This window comes from Polypterus senegalus, chromosome 15 (assembly GCF_016835505.1).
Source record: "Polypterus senegalus isolate Bchr_013 chromosome 15, ASM1683550v1, whole genome shotgun sequence".
Classification (NCBI taxonomy): Eukaryota; Metazoa; Chordata; class Cladistia; order Polypteriformes; family Polypteridae; genus Polypterus; species Polypterus senegalus.
This window is the reverse complement of record NC_053168.1, coordinates 107,590,978-107,608,225: the sequence shown is the minus strand read 5'-3', so window position 1 is coordinate 107,608,225 and position 17,248 is coordinate 107,590,978. Positions and strand designations below refer to the sequence as shown.

The 17,248-nt window shown below is 39.7% G+C and overlaps 1 protein-coding gene across 2 annotated transcripts in view; it reads left to right on the top strand.

Annotated features, from left to right (window-relative positions):
• Positions 1–17,248, top strand: part of LOC120515943 (spermatogenesis-associated protein 48) — a 77,699-nt gene that overhangs the window by 15,369 nt on the left and 45,082 nt on the right. For both annotated transcript variants that reach the window (XM_039737333.1, XM_039737334.1), the window contains exons 6-8: positions 5,939–5,980; positions 6,098–6,205; positions 10,275–10,376. In XM_039737333.1, the coding sequence (XP_039593267.1) occupies positions 5,939–5,980; positions 6,098–6,205; positions 10,275–10,376 (252 nt within the window). The remainder of the gene's footprint in view (positions 1–5,938; positions 5,981–6,097; positions 6,206–10,274; positions 10,377–17,248) is intronic.

Below are 17,248 nucleotides of genomic sequence, written 5' to 3'. Positions count from 1 at the left end.
TGAAAACAATTTGTTCAGTGTATACTTGTGTTATGGTTTGGTAAACTAACACATTTTATTCTCTGAATTATTCTCAGTGCAGTTCATGCAACAGTACAGCTGTAGCATAATATTTGTGTGTGTGCCTGTTAGTGCTGGGCGATATGGAAAAATCATATATCACGATATGGATTATTTTATATCACAATAACGATATATATCACGATAAACCACCCACAATAAAGTACGTTTCCAGTTATTCTCTTAAAAGTTTGACAAAAATATCATTGCATACTTTTTTTTGCAACTTTATTTTGAAGTGACATTTAACTGAACTGTCACAAAACCACAAGATGGAGTTTCTTTGCGAAAAAGTTCATTTTTATTTTTGATTATCACTTATATAAAGGGTAGAGTATGCATTGCATAGCGACAAGACATTATCATTCATTTGTCATAGCCTCTTTAATGCAATATTTTCTTTAGTAATTGATAAAATTAGGTTAGAAACGATAGAAACGATAGAAGAGAAATAGGACGATAGACACTTTTCTATCGTCCCCACGATATATATCGTCATATCGCCCAGCACTGGTGCCTGTGGGTGTATGCTGTTATAGAATGGGGGTTATGTTCCTACCTTGTGCACGCTGAAGGATAAACTTCACGTCTCAGTGACTTTGATCTGGGTCAGGTATTCTTCATAACGCATGGAAGGATGGAAACACCCTTTAAATCCTTTAGACCTTTTCTTAATGATGGATAGTTTGGCACGCGGCTGGAGGTGGTACCCAGCCGGGAAGCCCAGGAGGACCAGAGGAGGGCCTGTGCCTCCTCCAGACCACGTGGGGGCGACCGCCCTGGTTGTGTTGGGGGCCACGGGTAGAGGGCTTGGAAGCCCAACCCTGTAGGGAGGGACCCTTGGGAGCCCTGGACCTCAGCACTTTCGCCACACCAGGAAGTGCTGGGGGAAGAGGAGCAGGGCTTTTGGCTACACAGCTGGTGCTTCCGCTACATGGGGGTGTGTCGGTGGAGGTTCCTCAGGAAGCACCTGGAGCCCATCCGGGGTTGTATAAAAGGGGCCGCCTCCCTCCATTCGATGGCGAGAGTTGGGTGGAAGTGGACGGAGCTCGGAGGAGAGGAGTGGAGGCGGTCTGAAGACTGAAAGGCATTGTTGTGCGGCCAGGACTTAAGAGGGGCGATTGGTGCCGAGGCATTGGGAGTGTGCACTTTAATTCTGTAAATAGTATTGTAAATAAAACGTGTGGTGAACCAACATGTCTGCCTGTCTGTGTCCGGGTTGTACCCCACAATAGAGAAAAGCCAAGCAAAATGACACCTTTTATTGAAGGGGCTTGAGTTGCCTTGAAAGCTTGCATATTGTAATCCTTTTAGTTAGCCAATAAAAGGTGTCATTTTGCTTGGCTTTTCTCTACATTCATAATGGCTAACACGGTACAACACCCTAGTACTTAATGATAGATTGATAGACAGATAGACAGAGTTCCTCTGTGTTACTTGACCTGTCCAGCATGTCATTGGTGCCAGCAGCCTTACCACATGCACTTCAGAATAGATCTTCCAACTGAAGCTAAGCATGTCCATGCCCTGCCAGTAGTTGGATGGGAGACCTTATAAGAAAAAGCTTGGGATGCTGTTGGACGAGGTGTTGGTGAAACCAGCAGGGGGTGCTTGCCCTGTTGGTTTGAATGTAGATCCCAATGCCTCAGTGCAGTGATAGAGACACTTTGTTGTACAAATTTCACAATCCTTCAGATGAGACGTAAAAGCGAGGTCCTGACTCTCTGTGGTCATTAAAGATCGCTGGGCATCATTGATAAAGAGTAGGTTGTATCCTGATGTCCAATCTAAATTGCCCTCCATGGCCTAGTCATTCTGCCCCCCTAATCATCCCCTATTTCTAATTGTCTGTTTCACCACTTCACTACCTAGCAGATAATGTGTGTTGAGCGTACTGGTGCAAAAATGGCTGCCATCACTTCATCCAGATAGATGCTACATCTTAGTGGGGGTTTAAATGGCTCTCTACTCACTATGTAAAACACTTTGAGTAGTGAAAAAAGTGTTAGATAAATGTAAAGAATTATTTATTATTATTATTATAATAATAATTATTATTATTATTATTGATGTGGATCCCCAAGTAATTGTAGGAGTGCATCCCCACTAGATCCACTCCAAGAGTAGTGAACAGACATAGAGGCTCTTAGGTGTGGCTTCACTAGTTAAGTCTTCACTTAACTAGTATCCTCTGTCTCATTCCCATGTCAATACACCCCATTACCGCAGAATCATCTGAGAATTTCTGCAAGTGACATGATCTACTGTTATATTTATAGTCTGAGGTGTACAGCAGAGAGAACAGAAAAGAAGACATTACTATTCCTTGTGGTGCTCCGGAAGTTTCTCATTTCTACACCAGAAAAACAGCCATTGAGCCTTACAAACTGTGGTCCGCTGGACAAATAGCCCATCCAGGACACCATAGGTTTATTTACCTGTACAATCATGAGTTTACCCCATTGACAGGGATATCTAGATGGTATTAAAAGCAAGGAAAAAATCAAAAACATAATCATCAAAATGCTACCAGTTTTACCAAGATGGAGATAAACCTTGTGGAGCAGATAAATAATTGCATCATCCACTCCAATCTTTGTCCAATAGGCAAACTGCATTGGTTCCAAGTGGTCTTTGACAAGAAGACCTATATATTTCAAAACAAGCCTCTCAAAGGTCTTCATGATGTGGGATGTAAAGGCCGCTGGTCTGTAGTTATTAGATGAAGAGGTGTCCGCCTTCTTTGGAACAGGAATGATGCATGAGGTTTTCCACAGCAGTGGTACTCTTTGTTGCCTTAGTGACAGACTGAAAGGACAGCAGAGGTCAACACACAGTTGGTCAGCACAGGCCTCAAGAGCTTGAGGGCTGACTCCATTAGGTCCCACAAGTTTTCATGTGTGTGGCCTACTCATTTGTGTCCTCATTAGTGGACAGCCCACACTAATTATCAGAGGTGGACTCATCACTAATACTAAATATTATTGAACTGAACAATAACTTGAACAATACTGCTGTGAAGATAAGACACTCGCAGTCAGAAACACAGTCAGTCAGTTATGCTGATGGAATTCTCATTTTGTTCAGTTGGTGAAGCTGATTGTTGTTCAGTAGTCCACAACCAATGCAGATCCAAGTTTCCGAAGAGCCTAATTAGGACACACTGCAAATTGTACGACACCCAAGCAAAGAGTATTTCGTTGTAGGTGCTGACTCTTGTAGTGCCAGGTTGCGTTGACCAACATAGCAAATTAACACAAAATAACTGGTCATAATCAAACCAGAGATCATTAACAATATTAAATGAGCAATAGTCACATGTCGTCACAAGTTGTTTTGGAATCTCATTATAAAAGTATTCAACGTTCAAGTCTGTTAGGGTTCTGAAAATAGACCTTAAACCAAATACTGTACTCTCATTATGTCCAATCTAAAATCTTTGCTCTTCATCCCTGGCATAACGTCAGTCTTTAGTTCTGCTTCAATGGCCTTTTATGGGTATCTTACGCTGAAATATATTCAGACCAAAGAACCAAAGATAAGGGTTTGAACCCAGGTAGAATCAGTGAGTGATGAGGGTGAATCCTCTCAAAATAAACCATTCAATATACTTTGCATCCCTTTTGTGTGCTGTTACTTTCATTACGTTTTCACAGAAATTATATTTTATTGTGCAAGTCAAACATAAAGGTTGTGCACAGTGCTGATAGTTGATGTGGCAAATTAATTAAAAGTAGCAGGTTTGTGTGGGCTTGAGGGCTACAGGAGGTGCAAGAAAAGAGGGCAAATACCCTGTGACAAAGATCGACTGGTTTGAGGAAAGTGAGGTGGAGAGAGTGGTAATAAATATTGATTAATTACATTTATTTTCTTGCTACTCTATGTGTTTTATATAAACAGAGAGTAACCAGTTCAAATGCCACCAATGTGTAGCACCCACCCGGCTGTTGTAATGGCAACCACAATTACGCCAGTATGTTCACCATACATTAGCTATTAGCTGGTGAAGGGGTGATTGGCAAGATGGTTAGCTAATAAAGGATGATTAGGGGGACAGAATGGACACGGTCATGATGGACAGTTTATCTAGGACAGGTCCCTACTCCTTTCAAAAGATGTCCAAGTATCTTTAATGATCACAGAGAGTCAGGATCTCAGTTTTGCATCTCTTCCAGAGGACCATGCCATATTTACAGCACAGTGTCACTGCCACCGCACTGAGGCATTGGGATTTACACACAGACCAAAGGGTAAGCTCCCAATGGCCTCATCAGTGCCTCTTCCAGCAGTAACCCTAGCTTTTCCCAGAAGGTCTGAACATATTTAGTTTCAGGGGAATGACCTGTTCTGATGTGCAGATGGTATGGTAGGGGAACCTATAGACAGCCAGTGAGATTAGGAGAACATATTGTGGCAATCCCACTGTTATTTTTGTTTTGGCAGCATCTCTTGTGATGGAGCAAAAGGGATTGTGGCAGGGGTGCGACAGCAATAAATTAAGCAACCTGTGGCTTATCCTTAAAAATACAATGTGTCTTACACTTCATTTCAGTGCTTGTCACAGTATAACAGTAAGAATTTAGTTATTGAGTTTATTAAAATTATTCATTAGTTCCCATATCTTCAATAACTTGCAACATAATCAATTATCTATCTATCTATCTAAATCATCTTGGAGTGGCAGACTCAGAGTGCTCATTCAACCTGACAGAATATGAGCATTTTTGCAAAGAACAATGGGGACAAATTGCAGTGTCCAGATGTACAAAGCTGTCAGAGGGAGACCTGTGCACCTACTAAATACTGACTTGAATACTTATGCATTTGATTATTTTGTGTTGTAAATTTGTGATTAATTTAGACCACTTTACAAAGATCTGTTTGCACTTTGACATTAGTCTTTTTTCATCTGATCAGTGTTTAAAAAAGAACAAAATTCAAAGTTTTATAACAAAAAAAATGTCAAAATTTCTGAAGAGGTGAGTGCTTTTTATAGGCTTTAGGTATATGAATTATTGAAGAAAAGCTTACAATTTTGAGAATGAAATTATATCAAAGGCTAGACAAAAACTTGCAAGAAAAATATTCTAGAAAATACAATTTGTTTAATGTAAAAGCATATTCCACCTTATTTTTACATAGTATACATTGTTCTGAAATGTTTTTTACATTCTGTAGTTGTTTATGTACAAAACCCAGACTCACGGCTCATGTTTATGTATTTCATATCTATATATTGAATGAAGTGGCCAGAAAAGGGAATCATGAGATGTGGTTAAATGCTTTAAAACTGATATAACTGAAATGCAAATTTCCAAACACGTTTTACATTGAGCTCAACGTCTCTTTTTTGTTGTATGTAAGTTATCTCGTGGTGATATTTTCATTAGAGTGCCTGGGTCACAGCTCTAGGGACCCGAGTTTCTTTCCTCTGGTGTTTGCTCACTGCATCCACTTGCCATTTCTCTGAGCTGTCCAGTTTCCTCCCACTTGTGCAGGTTAATCCTCTGGTGCTGACGTGTGCTCCAGTGCCCTATGAAAAGGACTGGTTTCCTTTCTCAGAGCTGGATCATACTCTGCATACAACACTAGCAGGATGAGCTATGGCTTCAGAAATAAATGTTGAGTCAATAAACCGACTTGGTGGCTTTTGGATCCTTTATGTTTTATAAATACACTCCAAAAACACATCTTTTACCATTTTATAAATCACCAAAATGAACTGAAGAAATACTGGAATTTATTTCCTTGAAATGTGTTTCCATCATCAGGTTTAGTCTTCTGAATTGGCATATTTTTTAAATTATTTCCACAGGAGTGAAATATGATCTTGTGACAAGACTCTATAAATACAGTATCAGTGTTTTGTTTTTTGCAGCATCTCTCCTTCTGTGAAAAGTCTTCAGATCCCCCTGTATAGGTGAGTCAAGCTCTTTTTTCAAACTTTTTAAGTCAATTCCATTTCCTGTTTTGGCTCACTATCTATGGTTCATCTGTCTTACTGTGTTTTTCTTTTCTTTTCTTTTTTTTTGGTTAGCGGCTCTGTAGGTGGTGAGAACCTGGATGATATAGACAACCCAGAAAAAGAGTTCAGCCCATTCACTGTGCTTCGTACCACAAAGCCCAGATACACAGATACGGCACAGTAGGTATCCTTTGCAGCTTGCAATGTGTTGCTTGCAAGAATTAAGACTTCCTTCCTTTTTAAGGAAGTTGCTTTTCCAGCAGTTATATTCAAATGGCAGCTTTTCGACTATATCCAAATATTCTGAGTGAACACCAACCTGACGTCAGTGCTTCTCAAACTGTTTTCTTCTAAGGTCCCCTAAGCCAAAGCAGAGTTCCTTTCACTTCCAATAAATTAAACGTAAAGTAAAACAAAATTATAGTAAAAATTTCTGGGAGTGGTAATCAGGCGTAGGAATCCCTGATTTAAAACTAAGCCCATCTGATTAGGGTTTTAAGCATATTGATTCACTTTTTTACTTAAACAAAACTCTACTTTTAGCAAATTTAAAAACTAAAGTAAAACTGTAGTACCCAGATAAAAGCCCACAAGCAGAAGGAGAACATGTAAACTCTACACAGACAATAACAGGGCAAGAATTTGAACTTCTACTCCAGAACCTATGAGGCAGCAGCACTGAGCACGATGTAATGTTGTGGCTCCAGACATAACTTATCAGTTTTTATATTTTATGTATAGTGCTGTTTTGATCACCAAGTAAATAACATTATAATATAATAACAGACTGAATCGTTACAGGAGAATTAAATTTGAGAAAAAACATTATGGAGATGGATGGTGTTGCAGTGGTTAATGATGTTTCCTCACAATTACAGAATCCTCAGCACAGGTCTGACGATTGTCCTTGTGGAGTTTGCACATCTTTCAGGTGGCTCTGTGGGTTTTATCCTGTATCCCAAAGATGTCAGTGTGTTTGTTACATTTATGGTTCAAGCGAGTTGGTGTGTGTGAGTGTGACTCTCATTTGACCAGTTTTGGTTCTGGCCTTATGCCCCAAGTGCTGCCAGGAAGGGGTCCAGTTCTTCACAACTGTGTACTGAATAAGCAGATTAGAAAATCATCTTGTTCTAGTGTTCCCTCTTCTCCAAAGCCGCTCTACATGGGTTTTTATGAATTTTGTAGCTTTTAACTGTCTGAATCTCTCATTGTTTAGGTACACAACTGTGTACTGAATAGAAAATGGATGTGTAGGGTATTTAGATAACATAAAAATGAAAATATTGACAAGGACTAAAAGGAGAATAGAAAACAGTGCAGTAAATTTTAGTGTTCTGTTGTCTTCCCTGTTCTTTTGAGCATATTTTCATGGTGTGATCTAATATGGCACTAGAGAAAATAAAGACTGATTAACTTATAACAAAGTAATCAACTGAAACATAAGTTGATATAAAGCAGCAAAGTCAAAGGAACTGCTGTAAAGCACGGTAAGATCCATTTTAGATGGTTAATGCCAGAGGAACTGTTCTGAAATGAAGGTAATGAACTGGAGACTTACAAGAAAACCTGAACAGGGAGAGCTCTAGACAGATGAGAGCTACAAAGTTCATCAAAACACGGAGAGTGGCTTTAGAGAAGAAGGAACACTGGCACCAGATAATCCCATTTAATTCTTTTCAATTTAATAAAATCACGTACTGTACAATATAAGAAATGGTAGGCACAGAAAGATTTGGGACTTCAGCCAGGAGATCAACATTTATTGTATTGAAACAAAAAAAAAAAAAAACACTTTTTTTGAAATTGTGGCAAAATGTTTCCCTCTTGTGGTATAAGAAAAAATCACTTTGAGGTGTTTGTGTCACTGAGCTCTTCTGGTCAATTGAGTTCATATCTGGTGTGTTCTTTATTATGGTTGGGTGGAAGATATGGATCTGGAAGTGGGCGGAAGTGCAGACAATCCTCTTCCAGTTGGAGTTCCTGAATTATAGAGAGGGAAACGGAGACTGAGAAAAAACGTTCCACCCTCTTAGTAAACCCCTGTGCTGCCTTAGAAATTGTCTGAATAAATAACTCACCAGTCCTCCATGTGTGGCAACACATAAAGCAAAACTCTAAAACACCATGCGAGATCCCTGTGATGGGCTGCTTGGTTGGCACAGATGAGGAATGGGGACCGCTTTGGCTCAAATAGAGAAAGGAAAACTCACACTGGGGAACATATGACCAGTGTTACTTGTACCACAGTGAGAAGGTAAATCTACAGGTCAGTGTGTGGAAAGAAGGGCACCACTGGGGCCGTTTAGTGATACTGGGTTCCCAGGAAGAAATTTAGGATCACAGTCTTGCACAGAAAATTTCATAATCAGTCCAGTATAGTTTTTACGTTGTTAGCTATATCAAATACAATGACAAAATCAAAAGGAAACAGCCCAAAGAGAGAATTCCAGTACTAGAATTCAGGAGATCGCTATCAATAGGAATGAGAGCCTGTGTGTTCTGTTGAGATCATTCTTTAGACTGGAAGGATTCCAATAGATGATTAAGAAATTAATGTTCAATATGTCATTGTCCTCCTATACTGGATAAATGTAGATGGTTGGTGTCAGGGAAGGCATCCAGCTATAAACATAATGCCAACACCTATAAAACATCAACCCCACATAGCAGTGGGAAAAGATGAAGAGGAAGAAGAAGAAGTGGAAGAAATGAGGAGCAAATCAATGGACACCTTAATATAGTAGATCTGTAAGAAAATGAGAACCATAGTAATCGGGGAGCAAAGAATGCTGATTTTACAGGAGTTTGAAAGAAAGCACTTATAGCAAATTAGAAAAGATGAGGAGTGTGACTTTAATAAGGTGTAGGATCTGGCCTACAGTCTTGACCAAAACAGGCTGATCACTCAAGAATAGCACTGAATCTTGTAAGTGAGTAGTGCTTTTTTGTAATGCCACAAATTATTAAAGCCATCTCTCCCTCTCTGTGTTTTGGAGGTTTGGGGTGGTGTTGGGTTGCAGGTGTTATGGCTAGTTATTATTTCCGCTCCCAGCTAGGACACTAAACCAGTCATTTAGAGAGTCAAAAATACAAATCATAAAAATGAAAAATCTTTGCATAACTAATTACAGATTTTATTTTACATTGATGAACAACAGGGATGGCTGACAGTCTCCCGCTAGAGGCACTCTTGTTCACACCTCTATGCTTTTCTCTTTTCCATCCATCATCCAACCCGCTGGAGCCAATCTCAGCCAACACAGGGTGCAAGGCAGGAAACAAACCCTGGGCAGGGCACCAGCCCACTGCAGGGCATGCACACACACACACACACACACACACCAAGCACAATTTAGAATTGCCAAAGCATCTAATCTGAATGTCTTTGGACTGTGGGAGGAAACCCACGCAGACACGGGGAGAACATGCAAACTCCACGCAGGAAGGACCCGGGAAGCGAACCTGGGTCTCCAAACTGCAAGGCAGCAGCGCTACCCACTGTGCCACCTTCCTTTCTCTTTTTCTTCTCCAAAATATACAGACCTTAGTCTGTGGTCATTTTGTGATTATTTGTTGTTATTTAGAACATTAGAACAATCTAAACGGGAACAGGCCATTCAGCCCAACAAAGCTCGCCAGTCCTATCCACTAATTTCTTCCAAAAAAACATCAAGTACAGTTTTGAAAGTCACTAATGTCTTACTGTCTACCACACTACTTGGCAACTTATTCCAAGTGTCTATCTTTCTTTGTGTAAAGAAAAACTTCCTAATGTTTGTGCAAAATTTAACCTTAAATTTACCCTAATTTGCCCATTCACTTTCAGACTTGTTGAGAAAAAAAGAGTAGTCTACTTTTGTATTTCTTTCAAATCAAATCAGTAGGCACATCTTGGAACTCTGCTTGAATCACCATCTGCTGGTCACATAGGGATACTTTACAGAAGACTGTATTTAATATTTCTATCTATCTATCTGACTCTTCCTCTCAGTAAAAATTAAATCAGAATGCTTTATTTGCATATTAGCTTATAGCTGCACCACCGTACCACACAAGTAGCAAAATATCCCTGTAAAATCCAGCACATCAGTATACACTCCACAAGAATATGAGTTCAATTTCTCTTGAAGTCAATGTTCTGTGGCTGATTTGCTTGTGTGCATGGGGTGGATTGTAATAGATGGTTTGCCTTTTGTGCCCTTGAATGTCATAATTACCCATAATTCACAGAGAATTCTTTTGTTTTCAGCCGCCCTAATATTCCTGGCTACACTGGCAGAGTTCTTATTACAGCTTCAACTCCGGCAAATTCGAAGCTCCCTAGCCCTCCGACCACAGCAGACACATACAGGTAAGAGCCAGATAGTTTCACTTTGATGATGGGTAAAATGAAGGCTGCTGTTTAAATGATTGCTGCACCTCAAGGAGCGTAATATAGATGAGCACCAGTCACATAGAGATGACTCCTAATTAGATTGTCGAACAACTCAGAACAGTTTCAGTAAGTTTCAAATGAAGTACAATGTCAGGGTATAAATCTGGCCTCTAATGGCAACAGCCAAATTTCAGTTTAACCCAACACTCTGGAGAATACCAAACCTGCTGTGCTACAAGGAGCCATTTGCATAACAGACAGATTGGTCTAAATAAAGAACAGCTGATGATGCATAACTGCACCCTTTGCAGCTGCTTGAGCACCGGTTTATGTCGAGTACAATAGAATGACCACACAATGAAATAGATGGGAGTGTAAATGGACATCGTGGTGCAGTATGCACTTTATTGGATAAATTCATTTGTCAACCTCCAAAGTTCACCCTGTAGATTTATTGAGGAAAATGATCCATTGTTACATATGTATGTGTGAAAACTGGTGTGGCCCCTTTTTGTACCAATAACTTCAAGTAAACATTTCTGGTAACCATTGATCAGTCCTGCACATCAGTGTGGAAGAAATTTAGCTTATATCTCAATGCAGAACTGTTTCAGCTCTGGGATGTTGGTGAAGTTCCTTGCATGAAATGTTTCCTTCAGATCCTTTCACAATGTCTTCTGTATGAAAAATAAGGATCAGGGCTTACAGCCGGCCATTCCAAAATATGAAACTTCTTCTGCTTTAACCATTCTTTGGTAGAATGACTTGTCCGTCTGGGGTTTTTGTCTTGCTACATTACCCACTTTATTTTGAGCTTCAGTTCACAGACCAGTACTCTGACATTTTGCTGTAGAATTTATTGGTACAATTCAGAATTCATAGTTACACCAATGATCACAAGCCATCCTGGTCCAGAGGCAGCAAAGCAGGCCCAAACCATGATACTGCCATCACCATGTTTTACAGATGCTATATGGTTCTTATATTACAATGCAATATTTGCTAATAGCCAAACATAACGTTTTTCATTCACATCAAAAATAGCCTTCTGGCTTATTAATGTTGTCTTTAGCAAACTTTAGATGGGCAGCAATTTTCTGCTTGGAGAGTAGTGGCTTTATATTTACAACCCTATCATGCACACCATTCTTCGTCAGTGTTCTGCTATACTGTAGTTGGACTCAAGAACAATAGAGTTAGCCAATGTAAGAGAGGCTTTTAGATATTACCCTGGGGTTTTTTGTGACCTCCTGGAATATTACATGCCTTACTCTTGGAGTGCTCTTTGTTGGTTGACAGCTCCTGGAGAGGGTAGCAATAATGTTGAATTTCCTCCATTTGTACATGATCTGCTTGACAGTAGACTGTTTACAGGTGGTTTTGTAACTTTTTTCCAGCCTGGTGAACATCAACAGCTTTTATTATCATTATATTGTTTTTATCTGAGGTTTTGATCGAGGGATGACACACTTTCACAAACCGGTGTGGTCAAGATCAGACTTTGATAGTGAACACCCAGATTTATCTTCTTTAATAAATAGGGAAGGGCCTACCACACTCACACACTCATCCCACTGATTGAAACACCGGACTTAAATTTCCACTATAAATGAACTGATAATTGTGTGCTCTTTATCTATTTTTAGGTCATGTTTATGCAAAAACAGAGAAAAGTTTCCATTGTAGATAGATAGATAGATAGATAGATAGATAGATAGATAGATAGATAGATAGATAGATAGATAGATAGATTCTTTATTAATTGCCAAGGGGAATTTCACAAACTCCAGCAGCAGCATACTGATAAAAACAATATTAATTAAAGAGCAAATTAAAAAATGCAAGGTGGAGAGTGTGTGGCAGGTATAACAGTTTATAATCTTGTATAGTGTTAACGTATATTTAAAATAGTTAGAGACGCTACATTAAAAATATATTTACAGCATGTTATTTTTAACATACTGATGCTATAATTTACATATTTTAAAATGTCTTGTTGTATTGAAAGATATCATAATATGTTTTTAGAAGTATATTTTAAGATGTATTTCTTTTTACTAGGGTTTGTACAAAAATATATATTCTACAATCTATTTCATTTACTTTTGGTTATCTTCCTTACTCTGTGAATCAACGCTATTTCCAGAGAACATTGTGTTGGACAAAGAAAGTTCAGAAATTTGATGGGTCACTAGTTAGTACATTTTTATTTACTGGAGGCTTCTTTTTTCAAAATGCAAATGCAATTGTAGTCAAAACAGATCAGATTGTGGTGTTGAATGTCTAACTATATATATGAGCACAAGCGCAACTTTATTAACATTATTTAAAGTGCTATATAAATAAAATGTTTTATTATTATTCTTTTAAATGCTTAACTTTTCAGTGAGAAATGAGCACTTTGGTAACTGTGGCAACTTGAACTGACTGGATTATCCTCTTGCATATGGTGTGCTTTGTGAAAGGTGCCTTATAAAATAAATTCTGAGTGACTGGATGCTCATACCAAAAAAGTGTGGCATTTGAAACATTACATGCCTCTTATGAGGGGCCCACTGCAATGAGAATAAGCCTGAGAGCGCACTTAGTCTAGATATGGTAGAATATTAATACACTAGTGTAGAAGTTTCCGTTTGCAAACAGGTAGTAGCACACAATTTAAAATGTTGCTGAATCCATTCATCTTTTATCTACATTGGGGGACAGGACACACAGTCTTTCCCAGCATTACCAACCAAAGGCAGAAACAAAGCCTGAACAGGGTGCCAGTCCATTGCCAGGCACTTTCACATACACACACGTGTTTTGGGTCTGAGAGGTAGACCAAACCACACAGTTTAACTGAGTCAAGTTCAATACTAAGCCTTCCTTGGATTTTGTGTTCCCTTTCTGGTGATCCTCCTACTTTCAACTTATCTCATAGTGAAAATATTTACATTTTAGCTTTTGTTTTATTCATTGTTTTGTTTACCATTTAATGATATAAACTTGCATTTTTATTCTTCATTTGTGTTTTGCACTTTGCCACCATTCTAATAAAGCATGAGCATTTAGGAGCTCTCCAGAGCAGAATGCTTCCTTTATGCTGCAGTGCCCCAAGCATCTCATTATATACGTAGTACGTAGTGTAAAGACTTATGACCCATGAGGGCACCTGATATGTCCAAATCAATCATGTCTTGCACACACCCAAAGAAACTTACCGGCATATGTGCTTGCTTCCAAAAGGTAAACATTAAGTAGTTTTAAGTGGTTAATATTAACGAAAACTTCATGATTCTCATTCTTCCAGGATAAGCCAGTGCAGATGAGCTTGAACACCACATAGTGTGATAGACATGACAAGCCAGGTATCCATATTTCATGGCTTTCCCATTTACTAAATTTATGAGATGCTAGATGAAGTGTAACTGGAATTTTCCAAATCTTTCAACATTGATTAAGATGATTTACATTTGTTAAACAGAAGGTGGCCATTCGGTCCACTAGTCTCATTTGTTTAGTTAATAGCTAAGCTGTCCCAAAATCTTATCCAGCCGCTTCTTAAAGCTTGTCGAGGTTTGTGCTTCAACTAGATGTCTTGATAGTTTATTCCAGACTCCCACAACTCTTTGCATATCCTGGTTTCAATCCTAAATGCACTTCCCTTTAATTTCTACTGGTGTCCTCAAGTATGCAATTCACTGTGTAGCTGAAAGGGTTCTACAATGTCTTTGAAGACCTGGACTAGGTCCGCACGTAGTCTCCTCTGCTCGAGACTAAATAGGTTTAATTCTCTGATGAGTGTGTCAAAGTACGATGTGTCCTTAAGTCCCAGGATGCACTCTGTTGCTCTCTTCATGTGTTGCTGTGTCTTTCATGTAGTGTGGTGATCAGAATTGCACACAGAACTCCAGATGTGGTCTCCTTAGTGCATAATTTAGTTTCTCACAGAGTTAAATGCTACTCTTTTGATATTTTGCACTTTCAACATCTCTTTTCCACTTTGGTGTAGAAGAACCATATTCTGGAAAATGTGTGTTCCTAGCTTTCAGGTTTTTTTTTTTATTTACCTTTTTATGGGGATGGCACAGTGGTGCAGTGGTAGCGTTATGACACTAAGAAGACTGTGGTTCATGTTCTGGGTCTCCTATGTGTGTTGTTTACATGTTCTTCCTGTGTATGCTGTGATGGACCCTTGGGCTTCATCGAGCCCTAAACACCAACAAGAACACAGTCCAGGGTTCAAATAATGGATGGTTTATTCATCCAGATACCTCCACACAGTTTCAAAAACACAAAACAGATCCACAGGTTTTCTTTTTTCCACAATCCTTCTCCTCTCACCACCACACTGCCCTCCTCCAGTTGAGTGTTGTCTTCCTTCCTTCCAGCTCCGACTCACCTGGGTAAGAAGGGCGGTCTCTTTTATTAAGGACCTGGGAATACCTCCGGTGCCAGGGCCACAGCCTGATGGAAATACTTAAGGGTGATATTAAAGTCCATTACAGCAAGGAGCTTGTCTCCCTGCAGCGTCCTATTGCAGCACCCAGTGACCCCAGCAGGGCTGCTCTGCCAGACTAAATCTCCAGCATGCCCTGCTGGCTTCCCAATGTGCACCAATAGACATCTAGCGTGCTGGGGGGAGTAAAAGGCACCCCAGCTCTATCTTCCCTTTCTAATGGGCTGTCCGTTCATCCCTTCTGGTCCTTCTTTCAGGGTCTGATCCGTTCTCCTCCCTGGCCGGGATGCCTATCTGTCTGATAGGAGCCTCCCGTATGGGTAAGGAACCATCTCCTCTTCTGGCCGGGATGCCCGTCCAGCCCAAGTGGCATCTACACTGCATAAATTTCCTGTGGGAATGCTAAATTGGCCCTAGTGAGCATGTGTTGTGTGTTTCTGTGTGTTCACCTTATGATGGCACACTTTTTCCAGGGGTTGTATCAGCATTGTGCCCACTGCTTTTTGATATAACTCTGCTCCGAGTAAAGCAGGTTTAGAAAATGGATGTATGGACGGCTATATTTTTATATGTTATTCTGAATCTGGTAAAAACTTGTTGGGTGTCGGCAATGGAGTTTTATTTTGATCGCCTTCCTTTGCTCGGACTCTAGTGGACAGATTTGCCTCTATCTTCATGTTGACTTGGGGGACTCTGGTTTCTTCTGCCACAGACCTGCTGTTATAGCGCATTAGCAGCATGGGCATTTTCTGTTCCAAATTGAGCCTAACAGCCCAGGGTTTATTTTTTGTATATCATAATTTTTTTCTGCCACATTATAGTTCTCCTTAAATATTTTTAGCTGTTAATTTCCTGTTGTTTTAAGCATTATGGCTACTGCTGCTGATTTATATAGCCTTTTTCTTCAAAATTCTTTTCCTATCTTCTTATTCAGCCATTTCTCTGATCTGTAAGTTCACTTTCATTTGCATATAGTAAAGTAAATGGGAATATATATTTTTTTTTTTAAAAAAGTCATTAATTATAATCGTATGCAATTATCTATTAATGTTCAAGTCCTCTGCGGTGGGCTGGCGCCCTGCCTGAGGTTTGTTCCTGCCTTGCACCCTGTGCTGGCTGGGATTTGGCTCCAGCAGACCCCCATGACCCTGTGTTAGGATATGGCGGGTTGGAAAATAACTGACTGACTGACTGACTGACTGACTGTTCAAGTTCTAAAATTTTCTATGAACATGAAATCAGTGGCTGATAAAGTAAAGTGCAAGCACTGGCCACTAGATGGGGCCCTTGTGTAGTGCTTTTCCTTATTGTCTTAGTTTTGTTTGCCTTTTGGTTTATTTGGTTGATTATTTTACTTTACTAACATATCTCACAAAGACAATAGAATTCATGTTTTTTTTGTACTCAACTCTATGTAAGGAAAGTAAGCTACACGTCACGCATATAGTAGCTTCTGCCACATAAATTAGATAACATAAAATACATTAAAGACTCAGAACAGTAACTGATAAAAGTGTGAGTGCTAGTTATCCAGCAGTCCTTCTGTATTGACTTAGATGTTATGATCAAGCAAGATCCAGAAGTGATTTATTACTGATGCACATTTTGCTGTGTCTTAGGCAGCTGTTTCAGTTTTCTTTTGGCTTCAAGAAGAAGCAAATTATCCACAAGTCTTTGCTGCAGGTCTATGAGTGCATAAAATCATACTAGAATACTAAAATCGTACTAGAAGTAGTTGTAGTATTGACACATGTGCAGAGTACAGCAAAACTCTTAGCTGCATGTCCAGCAAGTGTTTAACAAGTTGTCACTGTTTGACACAATGGTAAATAAAAATGCATTGAAATGTATAACTTCAGTATATTTAACAGAGAACACAAATAAGCTTACCTAATATACTCCTTAACCCTGTGGTTCCCTCAGTTATATTTTTATATTCTAACTATATAGGCTGCTCTAAACTCTAATAATAATATTAACAATAACATAACATAAATTCTCCAGTTGAAAGTACTGTGGGTGGCGCAGTGGTAGCGCTGCTGCCTTGTGATTAGGAGACTTGGGTTCGCTTCCCAGGTCCTCCCTGCATGGACTTTGCATGTTCTCCCCGTGTCTGCATGGGTTTCCTCTGGGTACTCTGGTTTCCTCCCACCATCCAAAGACATGCAGGCTAGGTGCATTGGCGATCCTAAATTGTCCCTAGTGTGTGCTTGGTGTATTGGTGTGTGTGTGTGTGGGCTGGCGCCCTGCCCAGGATTTGTTCCTGCCTTGCGCCCTGTGCTGGCTGGGATTGGCTCCAGCAGAACCCGGTGGATGATGACTGACTGAAAGTAGTGAGAAGGTCAGCGACACTGTGCACAAGGTGGAGAGACCAACCCTGAAAAGGTTGACAGCTCAAAACAGCTTT